Genomic DNA, 21,038 nt, shown 5'->3' with positions numbered 1-21,038 from the left:
ATGTGTCTTCCTCTGTGCCTGAGCCAAAGAGGATGTGGACCTAGCTTTATAGTTCCAGCTGGAGAGATTCATGCTTTTCACAATGGAAGTCCCTGGTTTAGTCTCTGGCTTTGGCCAAGATGCTGGCCATCACATATATATGATGCAAGCATGCCTTTACTGGACCTGGTATAGGCCCCTTATCTTCAGCAGGGTTGCTATAACCTTAGACTCACTCTGCTGGTTTCTAGAGCTTTGTGCCACATGTGGTGTAAAACATAATTCCTTCCAGATTTCCAGAAACTTATGTTGGATTTGGTAATGAAGGTCATATTTTATATCTCTGTTTGTTTCCACTGCCCTACTATGCCCAGCTCATTAACATCATTTAGCCACATCACTGAGAATGGGTGCTACTTTATAATAGTCTTTAATGGGAATGGGGTTGCACAGGTATGGAAGGGTAAAATTTGGCCTACTGGATGTAATGTAAGGTACTGGAAATCAACACAGCATGATGCACTTAGTTTATAAAATCAGTTCACATACTGAGCTTTTACAATTCAGTAGGGCAGGCCTTGCGGTACGCTGGACCTAATTAAGGAGTCCAGAAATCCATTCAAGGGTGGGATCTTTGGAAGAAGTCTAGTGAGTGGAAGGCTACCTTTTAAGAGTTCCACATCAGGAGGAGAAAAGTAAGTTGTACTGTGTCCATAAGAACTCGCCATGTTTTTGGACTCTTAACAATTATTTGTGATAGAAGGCTGATTCTTCTCTCACTTGCACTCAGAGCAGGAGTAACTGCTGTAAATCAGGAGTATCTCCATTGAGGATAATGTAAAGCTGGTGTAAATGGGAATATAATCAAGTCCAGATGCTGTCCTTTTCTTCTTGAGGAAGAAAAAAATGGAAGAAAGGAAATCTGGAAAACACACTACTTAAAACAAGAACCAAGAGTAAAATATCAAATTCCCCCCATCCCACCCCTCATCCCGGCTACAGGTACTCTTTAATGCAGCCAGATTGCGTCAGTAGTTTTATCCAACGTTTTAGAAGAGCATTAATTCTCTGATAGTGAGAGGAAGGATTTGTTGTCTTGATATGCTACTGAAATACATAATGTTGGCTATGTCAGACAGTCTGGATAGATCAAGGGGTTAATAGTTGGAAATACAGTTTTTATTCCTTGAATTGGGACCCCTTTCTTTCTTAGTGCTTTGGGAGGTTTACATAGATAACAGACTGCTTACCATTTGTTGTGATTCAATTAATTATTAATGTTTAACAATAGAGAAGGCTACTAGATCATCCTTTGATTCATTAGTATGGCCTTGCTATTATTATTCTACAGCTTTTATGGGAAGAGGTTAAAAAATCCAATCTTTTTTGATTTACTGTTAACCATTATGGGGGTCCAATAATATTGATTAAAACCATTTTAGTAATGCAGCAGATACTGTATTGTCAGCAGACTAATGTAGCGGATTCAGCTGTGTGACTTCCTGTTTTCTTTTTTGGTTGCTGAACAGACATTGATGAATGCTCAGATGGCTTTGTTCAATGTGACAGCCGTGCTAACTGCATTAACCTGCCTGGCTGGTACCACTGTGAGTGCAGGGACGGCTACCATGACAATGGGATGTTTTCACCGAGTGGAGAATCATGTGAAGGTCAGTATCCAATAAAGGGGCAAATGTCTAATAGGTCACACGTTATTATCATTCATAATACAGTAATGCGCAGAGTCCCCAGCTGATATTGGGGATCCATTGTGCTGGGCACTGTCTAGACATACAGTGAGAGGCGGTCCCTGCCCCAAAGACCTTAGAGCGGGAATAGATAAGACAAACAAAAATGGGAGAAAGGAAGCATCATTTTCCCTATTGCACAGATGGGGAAGTGAAGAGCACAAGGAGATTCAGCGACTAGTCCGAGGTCACATATGAAGTCTGCGGCTGAGCCAGGAACAGAATCTCTTTGGCCTCATACTTGCTTGTGTGCAGTAATAATCGTGGCCAGATTGTGTGCAGCCCTTCTCCCATCCTCTTTGCCCAGCCAGTATAAGCCAGGCAAAATTGCAGTCCCTGCTCTTGGGAAGCCAGGATCTTCTCTCTCCCTACTCTCCAACCCAAAGAGAGCAAGGAGCTGGCTCTAGCCTCTCTGTGGACTGGCTTTCTTCACTCGCTGGCTGTAAAGGGGAGTAACAGAGAGGAAGGATAGTCCAGTGATTAGGGAGAGATTTTCCAAAATGAAATGCTACTAAACAGATGACCCCTGTATATACACTAGCAGGCTGTAAAGATCACTACATTCTCTCACCAGTGACATCACGGAGGGGGGTGAAGTAGACTGAGGAAACTATTTTTTTACATGCAGAAATGAAGCTTATCCAGCCAGTTCCTCCTCTCCAATTACTTTGTACACTAAAATATTCCTCTTTAAGAAACTTGTCCTATTGCAAAGGATGATTCAGGGGGTCTAATAAGCCATTGCTTACCCCCAGGGTACTATGATGTTGCTTTTACTGCTCATAGAATTACTGCCTTTAGAAAGCGGCAGTTTGAGGAATAACATTAGAAGCTTGGAAACACTGGAGGTGGGGAGTGGGGGGTGGGGGTGGTGCTGTATAGAATCATTCTGGAGGCTCTAGCAAATGGGAACAGCAAGTTAGTGGGTATACAGTTATTTAAAGATGCAGCTGCCCTAGTATGAAGCACTTAGTCTTTAAGCATTTATGAGCCCCTACTCTAAAGGCTATTTTAAGACAAACAAGGCTGCGTGTTCTGTTCTGGTTTGTTTAGACCAAAATTGTGCATATTCCTTCATATTTGGTAATTATAAACTCGGAACGCTCCCACAGCGTGAGCTGCTCAGCTTTGTTTAAACTCAGGTCTGTAGGCAGTGTCAATCCCAAAGGGAAGGAATGGAATTAATGTCAGTGATGCAGACTCAAAGAATGCGCTCCACTAAGAGCAAGGGTGACCTTTTCAGTATCCCTCTCACCACTTCTTCAGAGCATTTTTACCATATTTGAAAGCCTGTACTCCCAGGTGGATTAGCTACCTGGCTATTTAAACAAGTTACTGACTTTGTAAGGCTTGGCTTCTCCATCAAGAACTGGCTAAATTTCAATGCTGGTCAGACAGATTTTAGAACATGCCAAATAGTTTTGGAAAAAATTGTCTGTACACAAGTGATGCACTAATTGTCCATGAAAATATTTAGTCAGTAATCATCCAACACAAGGTTTTATCTGTGACTGTAATACTGGATTTGCCTTCTAGCTTTAACATTGTGATTTGATGATGTCTACTAGACATTTGGCTATTCAAGCAACTTAAAACTTAGATGTACTAAATTTTTTGCAGTGTGTCCATCACTAAAGACGAGCATTTAAACTTCTTCTAAGCAACAATGATCCCATTTCTATAAAAGTGAGAAGCCAAGGAAAAAGAAATACAGAATTGCTGCTAAATAGAAAGCTTTTAAGGGTTTTCTACAAGGCATCGACAGCTCTTTAGTAAATACATACAGAAAGGGACAAGTGATTAGAATTAATTCACAAGTATTAGGAAAATACCTGGATGCTGTTGATACCCCCAGTCTCTAACAGTGGAACACTCTCAAATTGACTGGCTGCCACTCTAAACTTTAGAATATGTAACAGCTCAAGGGAACAAGGGAGGTTAGATATTCTGTTGATATCACACTGCATTACTTTTTGTTGGACTGAAGCTATGGCATTGTGTTTCAAATAGGACATAAAGTCAACACAAAGTGTGATGATATGACAACCTAATTTATTGAATACAGAAAGTTGAACATCTTGGGCCCAGTATTAGTTAGACAAACTTGCTCAGATAAACTAAGAACCAAGGTAAACCTCCAACCAGAACTCTAACTGAACCAAAGCTTTTCTGAAGTTCAAAAAGGTTTATAACCTTTTATTTTTTTAATTTTTTCCTTTCTTCTGATGCCTCTTCACTTGGCGGGTTTATGTCAGGACCAGGAGCGGAAGCTCCCAAATGCAGCAAAAGAATACTATGTCTGACCTGTGCAGAAAAAGAAAGCAAGAGATATGTCACAAAAGTACAAGATTTCTAGACTAACTCTTAGACCCAAAGGGTTTTTATCAGTCTAGATAAGCACCCACATTTATTTGAACGTAAGCAAAACCATTCATTTTGAGGTTTTGCCCATGTCTGAGCAGTTTAGGGCAAATTCATCTCTGGTGTAAGTTGACTGACATTCCTTTACAAGAAAGGATCTGCAAAATAAAGAGAATTGACCCAAAGCTCAAGGCCATTTTTGTCCAGAAACATTTGGTTAAGAACTTCCCCAGTTGCTGAAATATCTTTGGATTTCAGCACATCTGGCAATTTTTGCTGGATTGGCTCCCATCTTCCAAGTTTCTAATTTAGGAGCTCTTTGCTATATCAAGGGACCAGTGTGTTTGGAGGTATCTCTGACCTGGGCAAGCCTGGAATTTACAAAATTTGTATAAAGGAATCAGCCAGAGCCCAAAAGAGAGGGTGTTCCAGCCTTGATTCCTTTCTCAATGAAACAGAAAGACAGGAGGCCTCTGGGAGCAGGGGGGGGGGAGGGGGAGGGTGGAAGGGGGAATCAGGCAGTTTTATGGTCATGTGATGTGATTGGGTTGGGAGGTGTGGGATAGGAGGAGGGAGAAGAAAGACCTTAAAATGTACATCCTATCGAACATCTCACATGGGTTAGGTAAGCAAAATTTGGCCCTCAGTTAAGCTCTGGGTAGCTATTCACATTTTGCAAGATTTATCCAACACAATCCTCCAAACCTTTTGAGGCTCACACATCCCTATCTATACCCTTCAAACTACTAGCTTCCTAAGCACTGTGTTGTAAACTGTCTGCAGTGTGTTTATGTGTTTTTGGAAGATGACATGGGAGTGATAATAGTGATATAACACCTAGGTCTGAGATTGCTGTAAATTTGCAACCTGGACTACTTTCCCCCCATTCATTGTGTTCAGCAGTAACAGCTACCGAGTTCAGTCCCCAGCTGCCTCAGTAGTTTATGGCGTTTGGTGCCCCAGTTATGGCCATAAACAAAATATCAGCAATGTAATTCATAGTTTATGGTGGTTTGTTGCAAGTCCAAAATCAAAACGCTGAAGTAAGCTTTTGCCAGGGAAGGATGATTTGTGCTTAAGCACTTTGCAGATAAAGAATGAAGTTTGATGCTGATGAATAATGCAGATATGAATTTCATGTATGCAAGTTTGTGTTTCTCTCTCTGCATTTTGAACATGTTGCTGTTTCATAGTGGGTTAGAATCACAATATGAATGCCAGCTGATTTGGACTGAGGATATTTAACCTGTCTTGTGCAGGGTATTCATTTTTCTGAGTTCAGCAAGCTGAAAGTTCAGAAGTAGAAGGGTAGGAATGTCAGAAGCACTCAGCGTTGGCCAGACTCTGCTCCCATTGGAGTCAGAATGTCAGTGGTAAAGCTCCCACTGACTTCTGTGGAAGCAGAGTTAAACTCTCATTGAAACCTTTGGAACATTCCACCCCAATGAATAAGTTGTGAAATGTGCCTGAATATGAAGAGCTAAATTCAGACCTGGTGTAAACGGGCAGAGTTCCACTTGCTGTAATGGAGATATTCTCATTTACACTGATATGAATTTCACCCAATATTTCTCATTAAAGGTGATAGTTTTGAGTTGAATGAAGGTAGTCACCAACTTGCTTGAGAAGTGACATTACTTATTTGTGATACTGGCAGTGTGGGAGCCCTGTGTGTGAGAGCATTTTAAACCAGAAAAAGTCCCTCCATAAAAATGGCTTAACAATAATAAAGAGAATTCCAGTGTTAGAAATTAATCATTTTGTTTAAAATATTAAACATTTAAATATTTTTTTTCTTATTGTGGCAGCCAATGTTGCAGGAGACTGGAAATTGGTTTACAGAGTAGTTAGATAATGCCAAAATACCAGTTTGGGTTCACATTGGGTTCAGTAATTTCTTTTTTATAATAGGTTCAGGATGTGTGGTGTTTTACTCTCTTAGGAACATAGGGATTGTCACACTGGATTACATCCATGGTCCAGTTTATCCAATATCCTTTGCTGGCAGTGACCAGTACAAGATGATTCAAAGGGAAGTACAAGAAATCTTGCTTTAAGCAGTGGGTGAAATAATCTGTCTCCCACATTAACTGTCCTACTATCCCTAATAGTTAGACACTAGTCTACACACACCCTGAAGCATGAAATTTAATATCTCTTCCAAAATCTGTTAGCATTAACTATTGGAACTCCAGATATTCTTGTTATCCATATAAATGTACAATCGCATATTGGATCTCGATAAGATTTTGGCCTCAACAACATCCTGTGGCAACAAGTTCTATTATTTATGTGTTCTTTGAAAAAGTATTTCCTTTGATCAGATTTGAATTTGTCACCTTTCAATTTCATTGCACATCCCCTTATTCTTGTGTCATGAGATTGGGAGAACAGAAACTCCTGATCTAACTTATCTAGGCCATTCATTATTTGATATACTTTTATCATCTCCCCTTATTTGTCTCCTTTGTAAGATAAACAATTCTAGTCTTTTCAATCTCTCTTCATATGAGAGTTTTTCCAGGCTCCTAATCATTTTCGTCACCCTTGTCTGAACCCCCTTTAATTCTTCAGTATCCTTCTTGAGATGGAGTTACCACAATAGGTGAAGCCACACCATTGATTCAGATAATGGCATCATATAACTTTCCATGTTATTCTCCATCTTATTTCCCACGCATCCTAACATCTTGTTACTTTTTTGACTGTAGCTGCACATTGAGCTAGAGTTTTAATTGAGCTGTTTTGCTTTAAGAGTTGGGTTTAAGACCGATCTGGAGAAGGTTCCCTTTCCATCTTTGAAGCCAAAAGTAGTTGAGTATTGTATGAGGCTTTGAGATTGATTGTAAAAGATACACAACTATACTGATTTTTTTTATTGGCCTGCTGTCCAGTATATAGCACAAATATCACATTTTAGTGCAATCTGTAATTAAAAACATGGGGCCAGATTGTCATAAAATTTGATTTATGACTGAAGTCAATGGAGCTACCCAGATTTGCACAGCCAAGGATGTGGCCTTTGATTTTTCAGATACATTCCAAAATTTATTTATATTGAGTAGTGCTATTTACCATATGCTTTTTCAGAATCCTAAACTGAGAGAAATGGGTGGGATTTTCCCTCTAGCTATAGGAGGAGACAGACAGCTCGAAAAGCTAAATAAAATCATTGAAGTGCAAGGCAGTGTATGCCGTTAGTTTGTCTTTGCAAAAGATGTGTGTGTGTGCATTAATGAAATGTGTCTCTAAAGTACTCTGAAATCTTTGAAATGTAATATTGTGTCAAAGTTGTTCAGCTTAATCCCCGTTGAGATTCATTTTGTTCTTATATTAGACACAAAGATCTCTACAGATGCCTCTGTAACTCGAATAACTAATATGCTCTGTTGGTACCTTAGATAAATCATGTGATCCCTTATTACTGAATGAAACTATAGGTCAGACTTCACCTTTCATGTTAACTTTTCAGTAGATGTGTAGGTGACTCAAAAGCACTAGGCAGAGTTAGCAAAAAAGTTTGGAAGCAAATTCAGTTGTCTGTTGCTTTGCTTGTTAAGTATCCTTTTACTTCTCATGGATGCAGGCTTCCATAGACCAATGGTCTTTCTGGGGCTTAGTATTATCTCTTGTGCCTCTTGTTTAGATGTTGTGGTTGCCTTGTTCTTGCTAAATAGCTCAACAACTTTCACTTAGAAAATGATATAAAAAATTTCAAATGATAACATTTTTTTCTTTTAAAACAAAGAAGGGGTTTTTCAAAGACATTGTGTGAACTTGTGAGTTATTTCTCCCTATTCTGGTGGAGTGCAAATTAATTTTCAGCTGAAGGCTTTAATGGCTGAGAATCATTTATACTGGCTGTAGCAAGGCCATTTTTGTTAATTGAATGTGGTCTAAAAGCATTATGCGGCATGTTTTCACAGACATTGATGAATGTGGGACTGGAAGGCACAGCTGTGCCAATGACACTGTTTGCTTTAACTTGGATGGTGGGTATGACTGTCGATGTCCTCATGGAAAAAACTGCACAGGAGACTGTATCCATGATGACAAAATCAAACACAATGGGCAGATTTGGGTGCTGGAGAACGACCGGTGCTCCGTCTGCTCATGCCAGGTTAGTATAAAGTTCACTGTTTTTTTAATCACTGGTGGGGAAAAAGGGAGAGATTGCTAAATTGGAAGAAAACACTATGATTACAGTGAAATTACTCTGTTACCGCTTTTCTTGGGCCCCCTCCACCATGGAGGTGATGTCACAGGAAAGGTGATTTCCACAGGACCATTTGGGATCAGTGTGCTTCCTTCTGGCCTGCCTCTCCCCAACACCGAGCACCCTATCCCAGTCCTACTCAATCCCAGCCGTTTCCCCCTGGATGGATAATAGTTCCTTGGAGGCTTTACTGTGCGACCCTGCAAAAAGGAAGACAGAGCCATCAGAGACACCCACCTCCCTTAGCCATGTGGGAGAGATGAAATTTGTGCACAGAAGATTTCCCCTGTGCATTGATCTTTGAGATGTAGTTGGACCCAGAATTAGATTGGCTAGAATTGATTAAATGTGAAGGAAAAAAGCTGTCTTCCCCCCGCTCCCTGCCTCTCATATACCCCAAGGTAATACTGGTCATTGTCCTCAAATCTCAATGTGAAGCTGTTCTTTCCCCTAAACTCATGCTTAGTGCTGAAAATGTTGAAGCAGAACCTGGGCCAAATTCGCTGCTGGCAAAAACCGGGGCAACTCCCTGAAAGCTAAGTTTTCACCAGCATTTAAGTTGAACCCTGGGTTGGTTTAGTCTTTCTAATATGAACACTTTACAATAGGTGTAGGAGAGCTGGATTGATCTGGAAGTTTCTATCAACACTTACTAACATGCATACAAAAATTAGTATACTCTTAGTAAAATCTGTTAATCTGAGGCCTGGGCTACACTAGTGGGGGGGGGGGGTTCGAACTAAGATACGCAACTTCAGTAGTTGAAGTTAAAGTATCTTAGTTCAACTTACCTGGCCATCCTCACGGCGGCAAGGTGACCGCTGCGGCTCCCCCGACGACTCCGCTTACTCCTCCTGCTGAAGTGGAGTACGGGCGTCAATTTGGGGATCGATTTATTGCATCTAGACGAGATACGATAAATCGATCCCCAATACATCGAACACTACCCGCCGATCCGGCGGGTAGTATAGACGTACCCTCACTGTCTCAGGAAAACCTATATATTTCATCACCTCAGGAGAGGGCTGATTGAAGAATTGCTGTTATGAAGGAAATTAAGGACATGCAAATTAACATGTGATTTAGAATTAAACCAACATGCCTAATTTTGTATAGTGACCAGAGTTATGTAGATTTCTGTTATCACTATATGCTGATCTGTCTTGGAACAACAGAGTGGATATGTGATGTGTCGGCGGATGGTCTGTGACTGTGAGAACCCTACTGTTGACCTGTTTTGTTGCCCTGAATGTGACTCAAGGCTCAGCAGTCAATGTCTACATCAAAGTGGGGAGCTCTCATACAACAGTGGAGATACCTGGGTGCAGAACTGTCAGCAGTGTCGATGCTTGGTAAGTCTTCCTACAACAGCAGAGTCTATAGTAAGGCCAGGTCTAACTTAGAGAATTTTTCACTTGACCAGAGCTCAAAGAGCTGAGAAGCGGCTACCACTTACTTCAGCATAACTTACATCGCTATGGGGTGTCAATAAACCTCTCACCTGAGTGACATAAATTACACCGACCTAAGCACCGGTGTGGACAACACTATGTCGGTGAGCTTCTCCCATCTCTCTAACTACCGTCTCTCACGGAGGTGGATTTATTATGCAAATGGGAAAGTGTCTTCACCAGATGCGCTACAGCACTTGTAGTGCTTAAAATGTAGACTAGCGCTAAGAAAAATGAACTCCAAGCATTTTGGCAACCTCTAAATGGGATTTCACTTTGAATGTATTGTGAATGAATCCTTTTCTGTTTCCTTTTTGTTAACATTTGTGTAATCAAAGTTTGGTTTGCACAAATGTTGCAAACAGCAAATTTCAGGCCTATGGCCAAAATTAATGTAATCGCAAAATGAAATTTGTTCAACTATGAAAAAAAATTCTTTTGAGTGGAGAGTGGTCGTCATCTAGTTAAAGACATAAGAAGTGTTATCTCTTAAAACTTGCATGGGACATTCTTTCAAACCAATGCAGTAAAGTGCAGCTTGATGAGCAATTCTCAAGAAATAATGTATTCAGGGAATTTAATCTTTTTTCACGTTTGTGAATTGGTCATGAACAGACTGAGTTTTTACCAACTTGTCTTCTATTTGAAATTGTTCGACAAATAATTTAACAAACAAATTGCAGGCTAAACAATGGCTTAAGTGACCAATCACATCCTGAAGAGTGAATTCTGAATATTGAATTTTTAAATGACTATCACAAGCAATTTCTGATCAGTGCATAGCCTGCAATTTGTTTGTTAAAATATTTGTGGAACAACTTCAAATAGAAGACAAGTTGGTAAAAACTCAGTCTGTTCATGACCAATTCACAAACGTGAAAAAAGCTTAAATTACCTGAATACATTATTTCTTGAGAATGGCTCACCAAGCTGCACTTTACTGCATTGGTTTGAAAGAATGTCCCATGCAAGTTTTAAGAGGTATCACTTCTTATGTCTTTTAGACATAGTGCAGTGCAATTAGATCTCAAAATGTAGTTAATGGGGAGACATCAATTGGCGGGGCCATTTCTAGTGGCGTAGCCCAGGAGTGTGTTCTTGGTCCATTGCTATTCAGTATTTTTATCAGTGATTTAGATGATTATATAAAATTGGCAGATGACACAAAGATTGATTGGGTAGTAAATAATGAGGATAGATATCTGTTATGGAGAGGTCTGAATCCCTGGGTTAGATGGACACAATTCAACAAAATGTATTTTAATACAAGGTAATACATTTGGTCATAATGAATGCAGGCTATAGCTACAGAATGGGAGATTCTGTCTCAGAAAGCTGCGACTCAGAAAAGGACTTAGGGGTCATCAAAGGTAACCACCCCAACATGAGGCCTCAGTGCAGTGGGGTGGCAAAAAGGGCTAATTTTATCTTTGGATGAATAAAAGGGGAAATATTAAATAGGAGCAAGAAATTGATCTTGCCTTTGTACACAACATTTTTAAGACAGATGTTAGAATACTATTCCAGTTCTGATGTCCACACTTCAAGAAGGATGTAGAAATACTGGAGAGAGTTCAAAGGAGGCTAAAGGAGCTCAGCTTAACTTATTGAGGAGAGCGTTGAGAGGTGGCTTGATCACTCTGTATAATACTTGTATAGGGAAAAGATATCAGAGAGCGTTTCAATTTTGTTGACAAAGACATAACAAGATTCAGTTGCTGGAAGTTGAAGCTAGACAAATTCAATCTTAAAATAATACTCAATTTCTTAGCATTGAGGGTAATTAAACATTGGAACATCTCACCAGGGGAGGTGGAGAACTCACCATCACTTGGAGTCTTTAAAATGAGATTAAATATCTTTCTAAAGAAGCTTTAATCCAGCTTCTTGGAGAAATCCTACAGCCTGTGTGTGCAGAGGATCAGGCTTGAACGGTCACAGTGGTCTCTTCTCATCTCAGAGTCTGCGAATCTATGAATCCCATTGTTCATTTCCTTCCTTCATGGGGCACAGAGAGAGCAAGAAGCTCTGCATTGCCCTCTACTTGCTCATAACACTACCAATGATGGTAACTAAATCTCATGCTTCAGGGCTTCAAGCAGTCACCTTTAAGGGTCAGGGAAGAATATTTTTCCCCAATAAACTATTGGCCAGATGTATTCTGGATTCTGAAACATCAAGAGTTGGCCACAGCTGGAGATGGGGCATCTAATAGGGTGGACCTGTGCTCTGAGGTAGTACAGAGGTGCCTGGCTGATATATCTTGCTCACATGCTTAGGGTGAAATTGAGTGCCACTTTTGGGGTCAGGAAGTGTTTTTCCTCAGGTCAGATTGGCAAGGATTTGATGGATTTTTCTTCTTCTTCTGCAGCATGGAAGATGGCTTATCTGCAAGGATCATCTGAGCATATTGTAGCTAATCAATTCCCTGCTGTTGCAGGGTTTTCAGGCATTTGTGCCATCTTGATCTGTCTTGTTCTCTGTCTGTGGCACACAACGGTTTAGTCTCCTGATGGCTGACATAAATTTAGTCTAACTGAAGTCATTGGGCTCAATATAGGGGTAACTTCCCTGTCACAAACAATCCCCAGATGAAAATGAATGGTGTTTTACCTTGGTTTCATCTACAGAAGTAAATCCTGGTCCATCCAGTGGCTTTCTCTGACAGTCATGAATAATAATAGGAGGGAACAAATTCCAGATGGACAAACTTTTGTACGTTTCAAGTTCACTCTTGCTAAAATGCAATAAAATAGGTCCCCATGTGATTCATTAAATGCCTAAAAAATAAAACCCTATAGTTTTTAACGTCAATACAATTACCAAATGAATGTTTTAGGTGATATCTCTTTTGTTTACTCTTTGTACTTGCTTTCAATCCAAGAAAATCAATTGAAATGCCAGGGTCAGTCACTGTTTCTTAAGATTACTTTCATTCCCAGCATCATGTGATTCTGAAGAACAAGGGAAATTTGAGCCAGATGGGAATTGTATAAAAACAGTAACTATCTAATATTTTCTCAAGGGAAAAAATAAAGTGAAAGCTATAGCAAATTCCTACATGATCTTTCTCAGCTCCATGCTCTGGGAACCACTTAAACCACCACTGTTTAATGCATTATATGTGATTTTTGTAAACAAACTACTTTCCTAGGGCCAATGCTGGTTTCCCACATAAGTCCTGAATAGATCAGCCAAGCTCACAGGACCTGCACAGGTCTTGGATCAGGGATGGAATCCTGCTCCAAAACCAAAACTTAGTGATACAGGTAGGACAACCAAGCAGCTCTGGCCCCTGTGAAGTCCATACTTTGATTGGCAGTGTTGGATAGCATACTGATCCCTTGGCCACACTCCAGCCTGAAACACCTGTGGCCCCATTGAGCGCTAATACTCTAGGCATCTTATGACTTTTATGCAAAATTACAAATAGAACAATATCCCCAGAAGAATCTTCAACCACAAACAAATAAAAGTCCCTGCTTTGGGTTACTCCTGCCTTGTTTCAACCCATCCCCTGAGGGGAAGCTTAGGAAACTAGGCTTAGGAAGTCAACTAATCTGGTCCTTGGGTCAGACCAAAGGGGCAATACGCTCCAGAGTTGAGGACCTTTCACTGAAAATTCTGTGATGTCAGCCTCTTCCATTTTATACTGGGGAGAATTAGCTTTATTGCCTGTGCTGATTGTATCTGCTCAATATCCTACCAAAAGCAGATTTCTAGTGTAGCCAGATGCTAAGCAGTTTAGGGCTTTATAGGGCAAAACCATCAGTTTACACTGTAATTAGAAACAAATTGAAACACCAGTAGACTACCAAGCACTTGTATAATGTAGTCTGTTGTGGCTTATGTCACTGTCAAAAGTGTGATTTACTAAGCAAGTAGCCACCTTCTGCACCAGATGAAGTTTCCAAGTGGTCGTTGGTTGAAACTCAATGTAGAGTGCTTTGGAGTAATCTAGTCTTGAGATGGCAAGGGCCACCTCATTGTGATGAGGTCCACATCCAAGCACAGATGAAAAAGGATCATAAACAGCTGAAAATAACACCCAGTTGTAAATATATAAGCATAAAATATAATATATAATGAGTATAAAATATAATTAACAAATGGCTAGCACACTTTGGCTAGCACACTTAATTGATAGAAATGATAAAATCTCTGCCATATCTTCAGTTCTTTCCCCAAACCTGCAGCATCTTCTTGGTTTTAGTCATGCCTCATCCAGCTAATGCTCATCCAAGCCCCACCATTGGATAGACACTGGATAAGAAGCTCAACTGTACTATGGTCCAGTCAAATTGATATATAAGCTGTCATCTACACAGTGGAGGCATCAAAGCCTGTAGCACTTTGCTAACTCCCCAAATGAGCACTTCCCTAACATGTAAGAACATAAGAATAGACATACTGGGTCACACCAAAGGTCCACGTAACCCATTATCCTCTCTTCCGGCAGTGGCTGGTGCCAGATGCTTCAGACAGAGTGAACAGAACAGGGCAATTTATCGAGTGATCCATCCTCAGTTGTCCAGTCCCGATTGCTAGTAGTCAAAGGTTTAGGGACACCTCAAGTGTGGGGTTGTGTCCCTGAGCATCTTGGCTGATAGCCATTTGTGGACCTATCCTCCATGAACTTATCTAATTCTTTTTTTTTAATCCAGTCATGCTTTTGGCCTTCACAACATCCTCTGACAATGAGTTCCACAGCTTGGCTGTGTGAAGAAGTATTTCCTTATGTTTGTTTTCAACTTGCTGACTATTAATTTCATTGGGTGACCCCTGGTTCCTGTGGTATGTGAAGGGAAATAAAACTTCCGATCACTTTCGCCACATCATCCATGATTTTATAGACCTCTATCATATCCCCTCTCAGTCATCTCTATTCCAAGATGAACGTTCCCAGTCTTTTTAATCTCTCTTCAAATAGAAGCTATTCCATACCCCTAATCATTTTTGTTGCCCTTCTCTGTACTTTTGTGAATTTGACTATATCTTCTTTGTGATGGGGCTACCAGCCAGTGTTCAAGGGGTGGGTGTACCATGAATTTATATGGTGGCATTATGATATTTTCTGTCTTATTATCTATCCCTTTCCTAATAGTTCCTAACATTCTGTTAGCTTTTTTGACAGCTGCTGCCCACTGAGTGCATGTTTTCAGAGAACTATCTATGATAAGACCAAGATCTCTTTCTTGAGTTTTAACAGCTAATGTAGACATCATCATTTGATATGTACAGCTGGGATTGTTTTCCAATGTGCATTCCTTTGTACTTACCAGCACTGAATTTCATCTGCCATTTTCTTGTTCAGTCACACTGAATGGGATAGGTGATAGAACAGAACCCTATAAAGCCTTGCATGAGAAGACCCTGAAGGCAAATGAACAATCACCTGGCACTACCCTCTGAGGTCCCTCAGAAGAAAAGAAGGGGGTGACTCTAGATCAAGCCTCTATATGCTGTTAGAATCCAGTGTGGATCAACAGTACCTCATGGTCAATGATATCAAGGACAGTTTTACATACTTGTGGCCTGATTATCCTTGTACTTACCCTACCATAAATCAGGACTATTTCCTTTGTAATCAGTGGATTACATTGGTGGAGATCAGTGGCATGACATTGGTTGCATCTCGAGCACAGCATTTGTTCTCCCAGATATGGTCCTGCTACCAAGGAAGCAGACATCTCTGTCCATATTTCAATACTCTACCCCCTTTCATGGCTTCTTGGCATTCCAGATCTCCTGTGCAGCCAAAATGCATTCATTCAGCTGCACATTGAGCTTGTACATCCACAGCATGTCTGAGTAGCATTTTCTTCCTAATATACCAGGGACAAAATAAGATGTTTAAATGAAAAGGGAAGGGGCAGGCAGAAATATGTCCATTTACTGGGGTGGATAAAAACTGATCATTTAAAAAAAAATTGGATTTTTTTAACTTAAATCATTGTTTTAATTTAAATTAAATACAAGTTTATTAAAAAATAAACCTATTTGAAGTTACGTTTGAAATAATGACAACCTATGTTAAGGCTCAAACCTCTTATAACCTATTAAAATCATTTACATTAAATTCAAGAAATAATATTAAGTAGTACTTGTTTGCAGCCAAGTTTTAAAGAAAGTCAAACCACTGAACTGGTGAAAATCCCTGGCTAGCCATGTGGAACTAAAGATTGTTGAAGTAAACCAGCTTTTGACAGCCATAGCCTCTTCAGCAGGTGCAGAGAGAATAGTTTCTTCATTCTAGTTTATTCAACTGGTGCAGCTTAATGACCAGTTCCTTCAAAGTTAAGAAACCAATTGGGAGTTGAAAAAGCAGGAAAACTCATTTTCCTCTTCCAATCTATGAATAAAAACTAGGTGTGAGAGGATGAAATCTAGTAGTTCTGAAATCTTGAAGGACATGATGACCAGAAACATGTATTTCAATTCACTAACTACAGATAATACTTCCTTTTTTAAATAAATCAGTTTGTTTTAAATGCAATATATATTTTAATGAACTTTTTGATAAACTTTTTTTCTTATGTATCCAGCATATTTAAGGTAGTTTTTTTTAATAAATAAAAAAAAATCTGTTTTGGTTCATTTATAATTGAATTTGAATCTCCATCCAACTAGAGCTAGACAGAAATCACAAGTAAAAATTAATCTGTTAAATAAGGAATGCATCCTTATTTAAATCAAGTTTCCTGATTGCTGATTTCAATTGATTACATTCAGTGATTTAAGTTGTTTTGATTTAAATCAATCCACCCTTCCAAAAACACCACCCCTCCAAAATGACACACTGCTTTTTAAAACACATACACGTTCTATGTAATTTCTGGTATTGTCAACAGGAAATGAGCTTCAGAATTCTTTTCACTGTCTTTTAAATATAGCCACATGGGAGAATCAGCCAGCAGAAAGAGACAACACATTGAGTCATAGAAACATGTAATAATACATCAGAAACAACACAGAATACCTAAAGTGATCTCTTTTTGTTCTTTTTTTTTTTTTTAATAGCAAGGTGAAGTTGACTGTTGGCCTTTGCCTTGTCCAGAGGTGGAATGTGAATTCAGTGTACTCCCCAAGAGTGAGTGTTGTCCACGCTGCGTCACTGACCCCTGCCAGGCAGACACCATTCGTAATGACATCACTAAGACATGTCTGGATGAAATTAATGTAATTCGCTTCACTGGATCTTCATGGATTAAACACGGCACAGAGTGCACCCTCTGCCAATGCAAGGTAAAGAGCATAAAAATCAAGCCAAGAGGCCTTCTTACCAGGTGGTTCTGTAACTTATAAATATTAATACATTTAGTCTGGTCAGTGGGAAGTCAGTTTCTACATTTACTGTTCAAAGTTCGCAGTGTGAAATGTTCAGCTTTAGTTGCAGCCTCTCCTGTCAGTAGTGCAGAGCTTTCAAGAACCAGATGATGGTTTAAATGTGCCAGCAGGACAGAAATCTCACAGCATCATAGCCCATGTTGTATCTCACCTTGAGCAAGTGAACAAATGTATCCTTTCCACAGAAATATCTTGCTTTGACTGTGATGGCAGATCTTACTCCTGCCAGCCCATTGCTATTTTGCAGATACTTATAGTGTCAAATAATTTCCAAAGGTCTGTAAGATCTGACCTCATACAGGAAATATATTTTGTAGCGTGAGCATCAAATTACCAGAAATGCTATTTTCTCCTTTAGGATTGTGATGACCAAATATTTTAAGTTCTGTAATGGCAAAAATGGAAATTCTGCTCTTCCATGGTTTAAAAATGACAGCAGAATCCACATTATTTGGGCTTTTTATATTCCTCAGGGGTAAGGCACACATTATCTGAAGAAGAAAGGTTAATGGTGAAAAGCTTCTGTGAATTCTGCTGCCTCTTCTAAAAGAAGTAAAAAAAGGGACATTAGAATAAAGTGTTTCCATTTGATACATACACACACACACACACACACACACACACACACACGTGAGGGAAACTGTTTTTTCTATTGTGTATAACTGAAGAATGACCAGTAGCAGTTCCACAACAGAGGTGACCAGCCAGGAGGAGGGGGAGAGAGAGAGAGCAGGATCCATTGGGATGGAGATCTGTAACCCTCCCAAATAATTTCAGATATCATCCCATGTCCACAGGAGCGCCTCCAGCTTTTCTGCCACCCTAGGCGGTGGAAGATCTCGCCCTGAAATGCCGCCCCCCACAGAGGCGGCAGAAGGTCCCGCCGCCAAAATACCGCCGCGGTCGCCGCCCCCAAATTGTAGCACCCTAGGCGACCACGTAGGTCGCCTAATGGATTGTGCCGGCCCTGCATGTCCATCCCATAGGACTAGAGTACCACCTAAAGCTCCACTTGGAAGAAGAAACAGAACCAGAATCCCATACTGTTGAGATGCCTGGGTGTGTAGAAGGAGCTTATTTGTATAAATTCCACTGGTTGTCAGTTATGGAACATGTCCCATCTATTCTACCCTCTTGTGGTCCAAGACTGGTCTCTCTATTTTACAACCAGTTTATACAGAGCTATGGGCTACTGGTACCAATTGTTGCCTTGTAAACTCGGATCATGATTTGATCCTATATGAGTAATATAGATACTATGCCAAGCTCCATGGACTCACGATGCCTCATGTCAGAATCCATTCTAAGATCTACAGAGGAAACCAGTTAAGATAGTATACTCCACATTATTCCAACTACCGGATGGACATTGGTGTAATCCTTTCCTTTTAGGATAGTCAGAAACAGAAATGCCAAATAGTCATTGTGCCTGTTTAAACTAGATTCACCATTTATCCTAGGTTTTCCATGACAGAACAAGGAGCAATGGTCTCAAATTGCAGTGGGGGAGGTCTAGGTTGGATATTAGGAAACACTATTTCACTAGGAGGGTGGTGAAGCACTGGAATGGGTTACCTAGGGAGGTAGTGGTATCTCCATCCTTACAGGTTTTTAAGGCCCGGCTTGACCAAGCCCTGGCTGGGATGATTTAGTTGGTGTTGGTCCTGCTTTGAGCAGGAGGTTGGACTAGATGACCTCCTGACATCTCTTCCAACCCTAATATTCTATGATTCTATAATTCTATGTTACGAATTTTCAAATATCACAAGACATAACAGTATAATGAGAGCCACAGACTCTTAATAATTAACATGTACTATTTGTTCCTCAAAGAACAAAACCTATTTTGTTTCTTTCCAATACTATGTTCTTTTTTGACAGTACTGTAAGTATTTTAGCTTTGTTTTCCATCCAAGCAGTCTAATCCAAGCAAACAAGGCGAGTACCATAGCACAGCTTGTATAGTTTTGAGTCTGTAGCACAAAATATAAATACCATACTACTGTGTGTCTCATTTGTACTGCTTCGTTTCACTGTTTTCTAGCAGTACATCACATGGCAGGTCAAAGCTTTAGGATAAGCTTCTCTAACCAAGCTACTGCAAAATAGGTTTACACAAAATCCTTTAAGAATTCAGAAAGCCAGGCATCAGCTAAAGCTGACTTAGCCACAAAACCATTTCAAATCACAAGTAAAGACGGTGAACTCTAGGATTTCTGCCATGGTTGTCTAGTCTCCTGCCACATACAGTCAAGAAAATGAATGAATGATTCTTACATCCCTGATCTTTAATCAGCCCTACTCTTCAATGGACTAAATATATTTACAGTAATTAAAAAATTATATGCACTATCTGCATTAAGAGTCCTACTGAGGAGAAGAGGTGGAAATGCAACATATATCTTTTCTTCAATACTTTAATCACTTTTCTAGGCAACCTGTTCCATTAATTGCTAATGTTCATAGAAATATGTCTATACTAAGATCTGGAGGGGAAACTTCAAAGATTAACCTTTGACAGTGTTACAGCCTGAAAGTATTAACTTGAGATATTCAATGCTAAATAAAACTCGTGGTCCCCTGTGTCAAATCTAAATAAAACTTCTAATGCCTTGTCCTCTTTGCCATCTTTATTGAGCACACTAGGCCAAATCCTGATCCATGTGAAATAAATAGCATATTGCGAAATGACTTCAATTCTATGTCTTAGTTTTATGATATGGATTACACACTGATTAGTGAGTGAAATCATTAGATTCCTTTTACATAGAGTATGGGACTGAAGTGAAGATAGAAAGAGCTAAAAAATAAACAGTTTACACATTTATTTAGAAATGTTCTTCTACTGGGCAGGTATTTGCAAATGGTCATTCTGATTGTTAATTTGACTTTACAAAATACTAACCATTTAAATCTCTCTTCTTTCCCCCTTCCTCCCCCTCTCACAGAATGGTCATGTTTGTTGCTCAGTGGATCCACAGTGCCTTCAGGAACTGTGAAGCTAACAACCGTGTCTCACAAGCAGTTTCTGGTTACAGAATTTTCCTTCACAAAAAGACCTTTAGACCAAAAATTGTATAAAGCTAAAACTGAAATCACATCAGTTTTGTCCATCTAAAGTGCAGAAATGTTCTGAATTGAGTGAGCTTTCAATTACCTGAGTCAGAATGAAATCTATGGAACTGGAGAAAAGCTCAGATGTGTAAACCTTTCTTTGAGGTCAGGCTCAACTTCTGGCTATTTATGTGTCTGGCATCATTATGCAGAATATTAGGTTAGTGGTAAAGTGACACATTGTAACATTGTACCTAACGATGTCAAGATCGAGAGACAAATAGAAGTGATCATTGAGCCTACTGAAGCTTTGAAAGTCCAACACTTCAATAGGCACAGAGATTTTTACCTAATAATATTTGAATCTGCACAAATTTTGTTTGATTGCTCACTGCAGACTCTAGCAGAAATTTGAATAAAGGGAGGATGTCTTCAGGAACAAAGAATATAGCAGCTAAGATGTGTTATGTACAGTACATGCTCTGAAAAAAAGATATAAGTTATTGTAAAAAAAGTGATGCACCGGCATGGCTACTTAACGTTTTCTGATGGGGAAAGTCATCTATATTTCCTTGTTTTACTGCACTTACTATTTCTTGATTGAATTTGTTCAGTATAAGCTCGTTCTTGTGCAAAATTAAAATAAATATTTCTCTTACCTTATAATATTTCTGGCTTTGAGTCTCCTTCACTGTTACAGGTGATATTTTTATATATTATAGATGACTGCTTCTCCTTTGTGAGTAGGGTTGTATATAGATGTTTCTACCTGGCACAGAGTTGTGACATTATTTCATATTTGTGCTAGTCTTTAAGGGATCGATCTTGCAAATGCTTATGCATGTGAGTAAGTTTACTCCTGTCAGTAGTCCCATTGAGTTT

At 39.6% G+C, this 21,038-nt stretch overlaps 1 protein-coding gene across 3 annotated transcripts in view; it reads left to right on the top strand.

Moving 5' to 3' along the window:
- Positions 1-20,824, top strand: part of NELL2 (neural EGFL like 2) — a 225,822-nt gene extending 204,998 nt beyond the window's left edge. For all 3 annotated transcript variants that reach the window (XM_054024804.1, XM_054024787.1, XM_054024796.1), the window contains 5 exons: positions 1,509-1,649; positions 8,015-8,208; positions 9,480-9,656; positions 16,776-17,000; positions 20,051-20,824. In XM_054024804.1, coding sequence (XP_053880779.1) covers positions 1,509-1,649; positions 8,015-8,208; positions 9,480-9,656; positions 16,776-17,000; positions 20,051-20,101 — 788 coding nt within the window. In that variant the 3' untranslated portion in view covers positions 20,102-20,824. The remainder of the gene's footprint in view (positions 1-1,508; positions 1,650-8,014; positions 8,209-9,479; positions 9,657-16,775; positions 17,001-20,050) is intronic.
- Positions 20,825-21,038: the final 214 nt, after the last annotated feature.

The sequence above is a fragment of the Malaclemys terrapin genome, chromosome 1 (genome assembly GCF_027887155.1).
Source record: "Malaclemys terrapin pileata isolate rMalTer1 chromosome 1, rMalTer1.hap1, whole genome shotgun sequence".
In the NCBI taxonomy this organism is placed as follows: domain Eukaryota; kingdom Metazoa; phylum Chordata; order Testudines; family Emydidae; genus Malaclemys; species Malaclemys terrapin.
The sequence above is the reverse complement of the archived record's forward strand: the minus strand, read 5'-3'. Positions and strand labels throughout refer to the sequence as shown.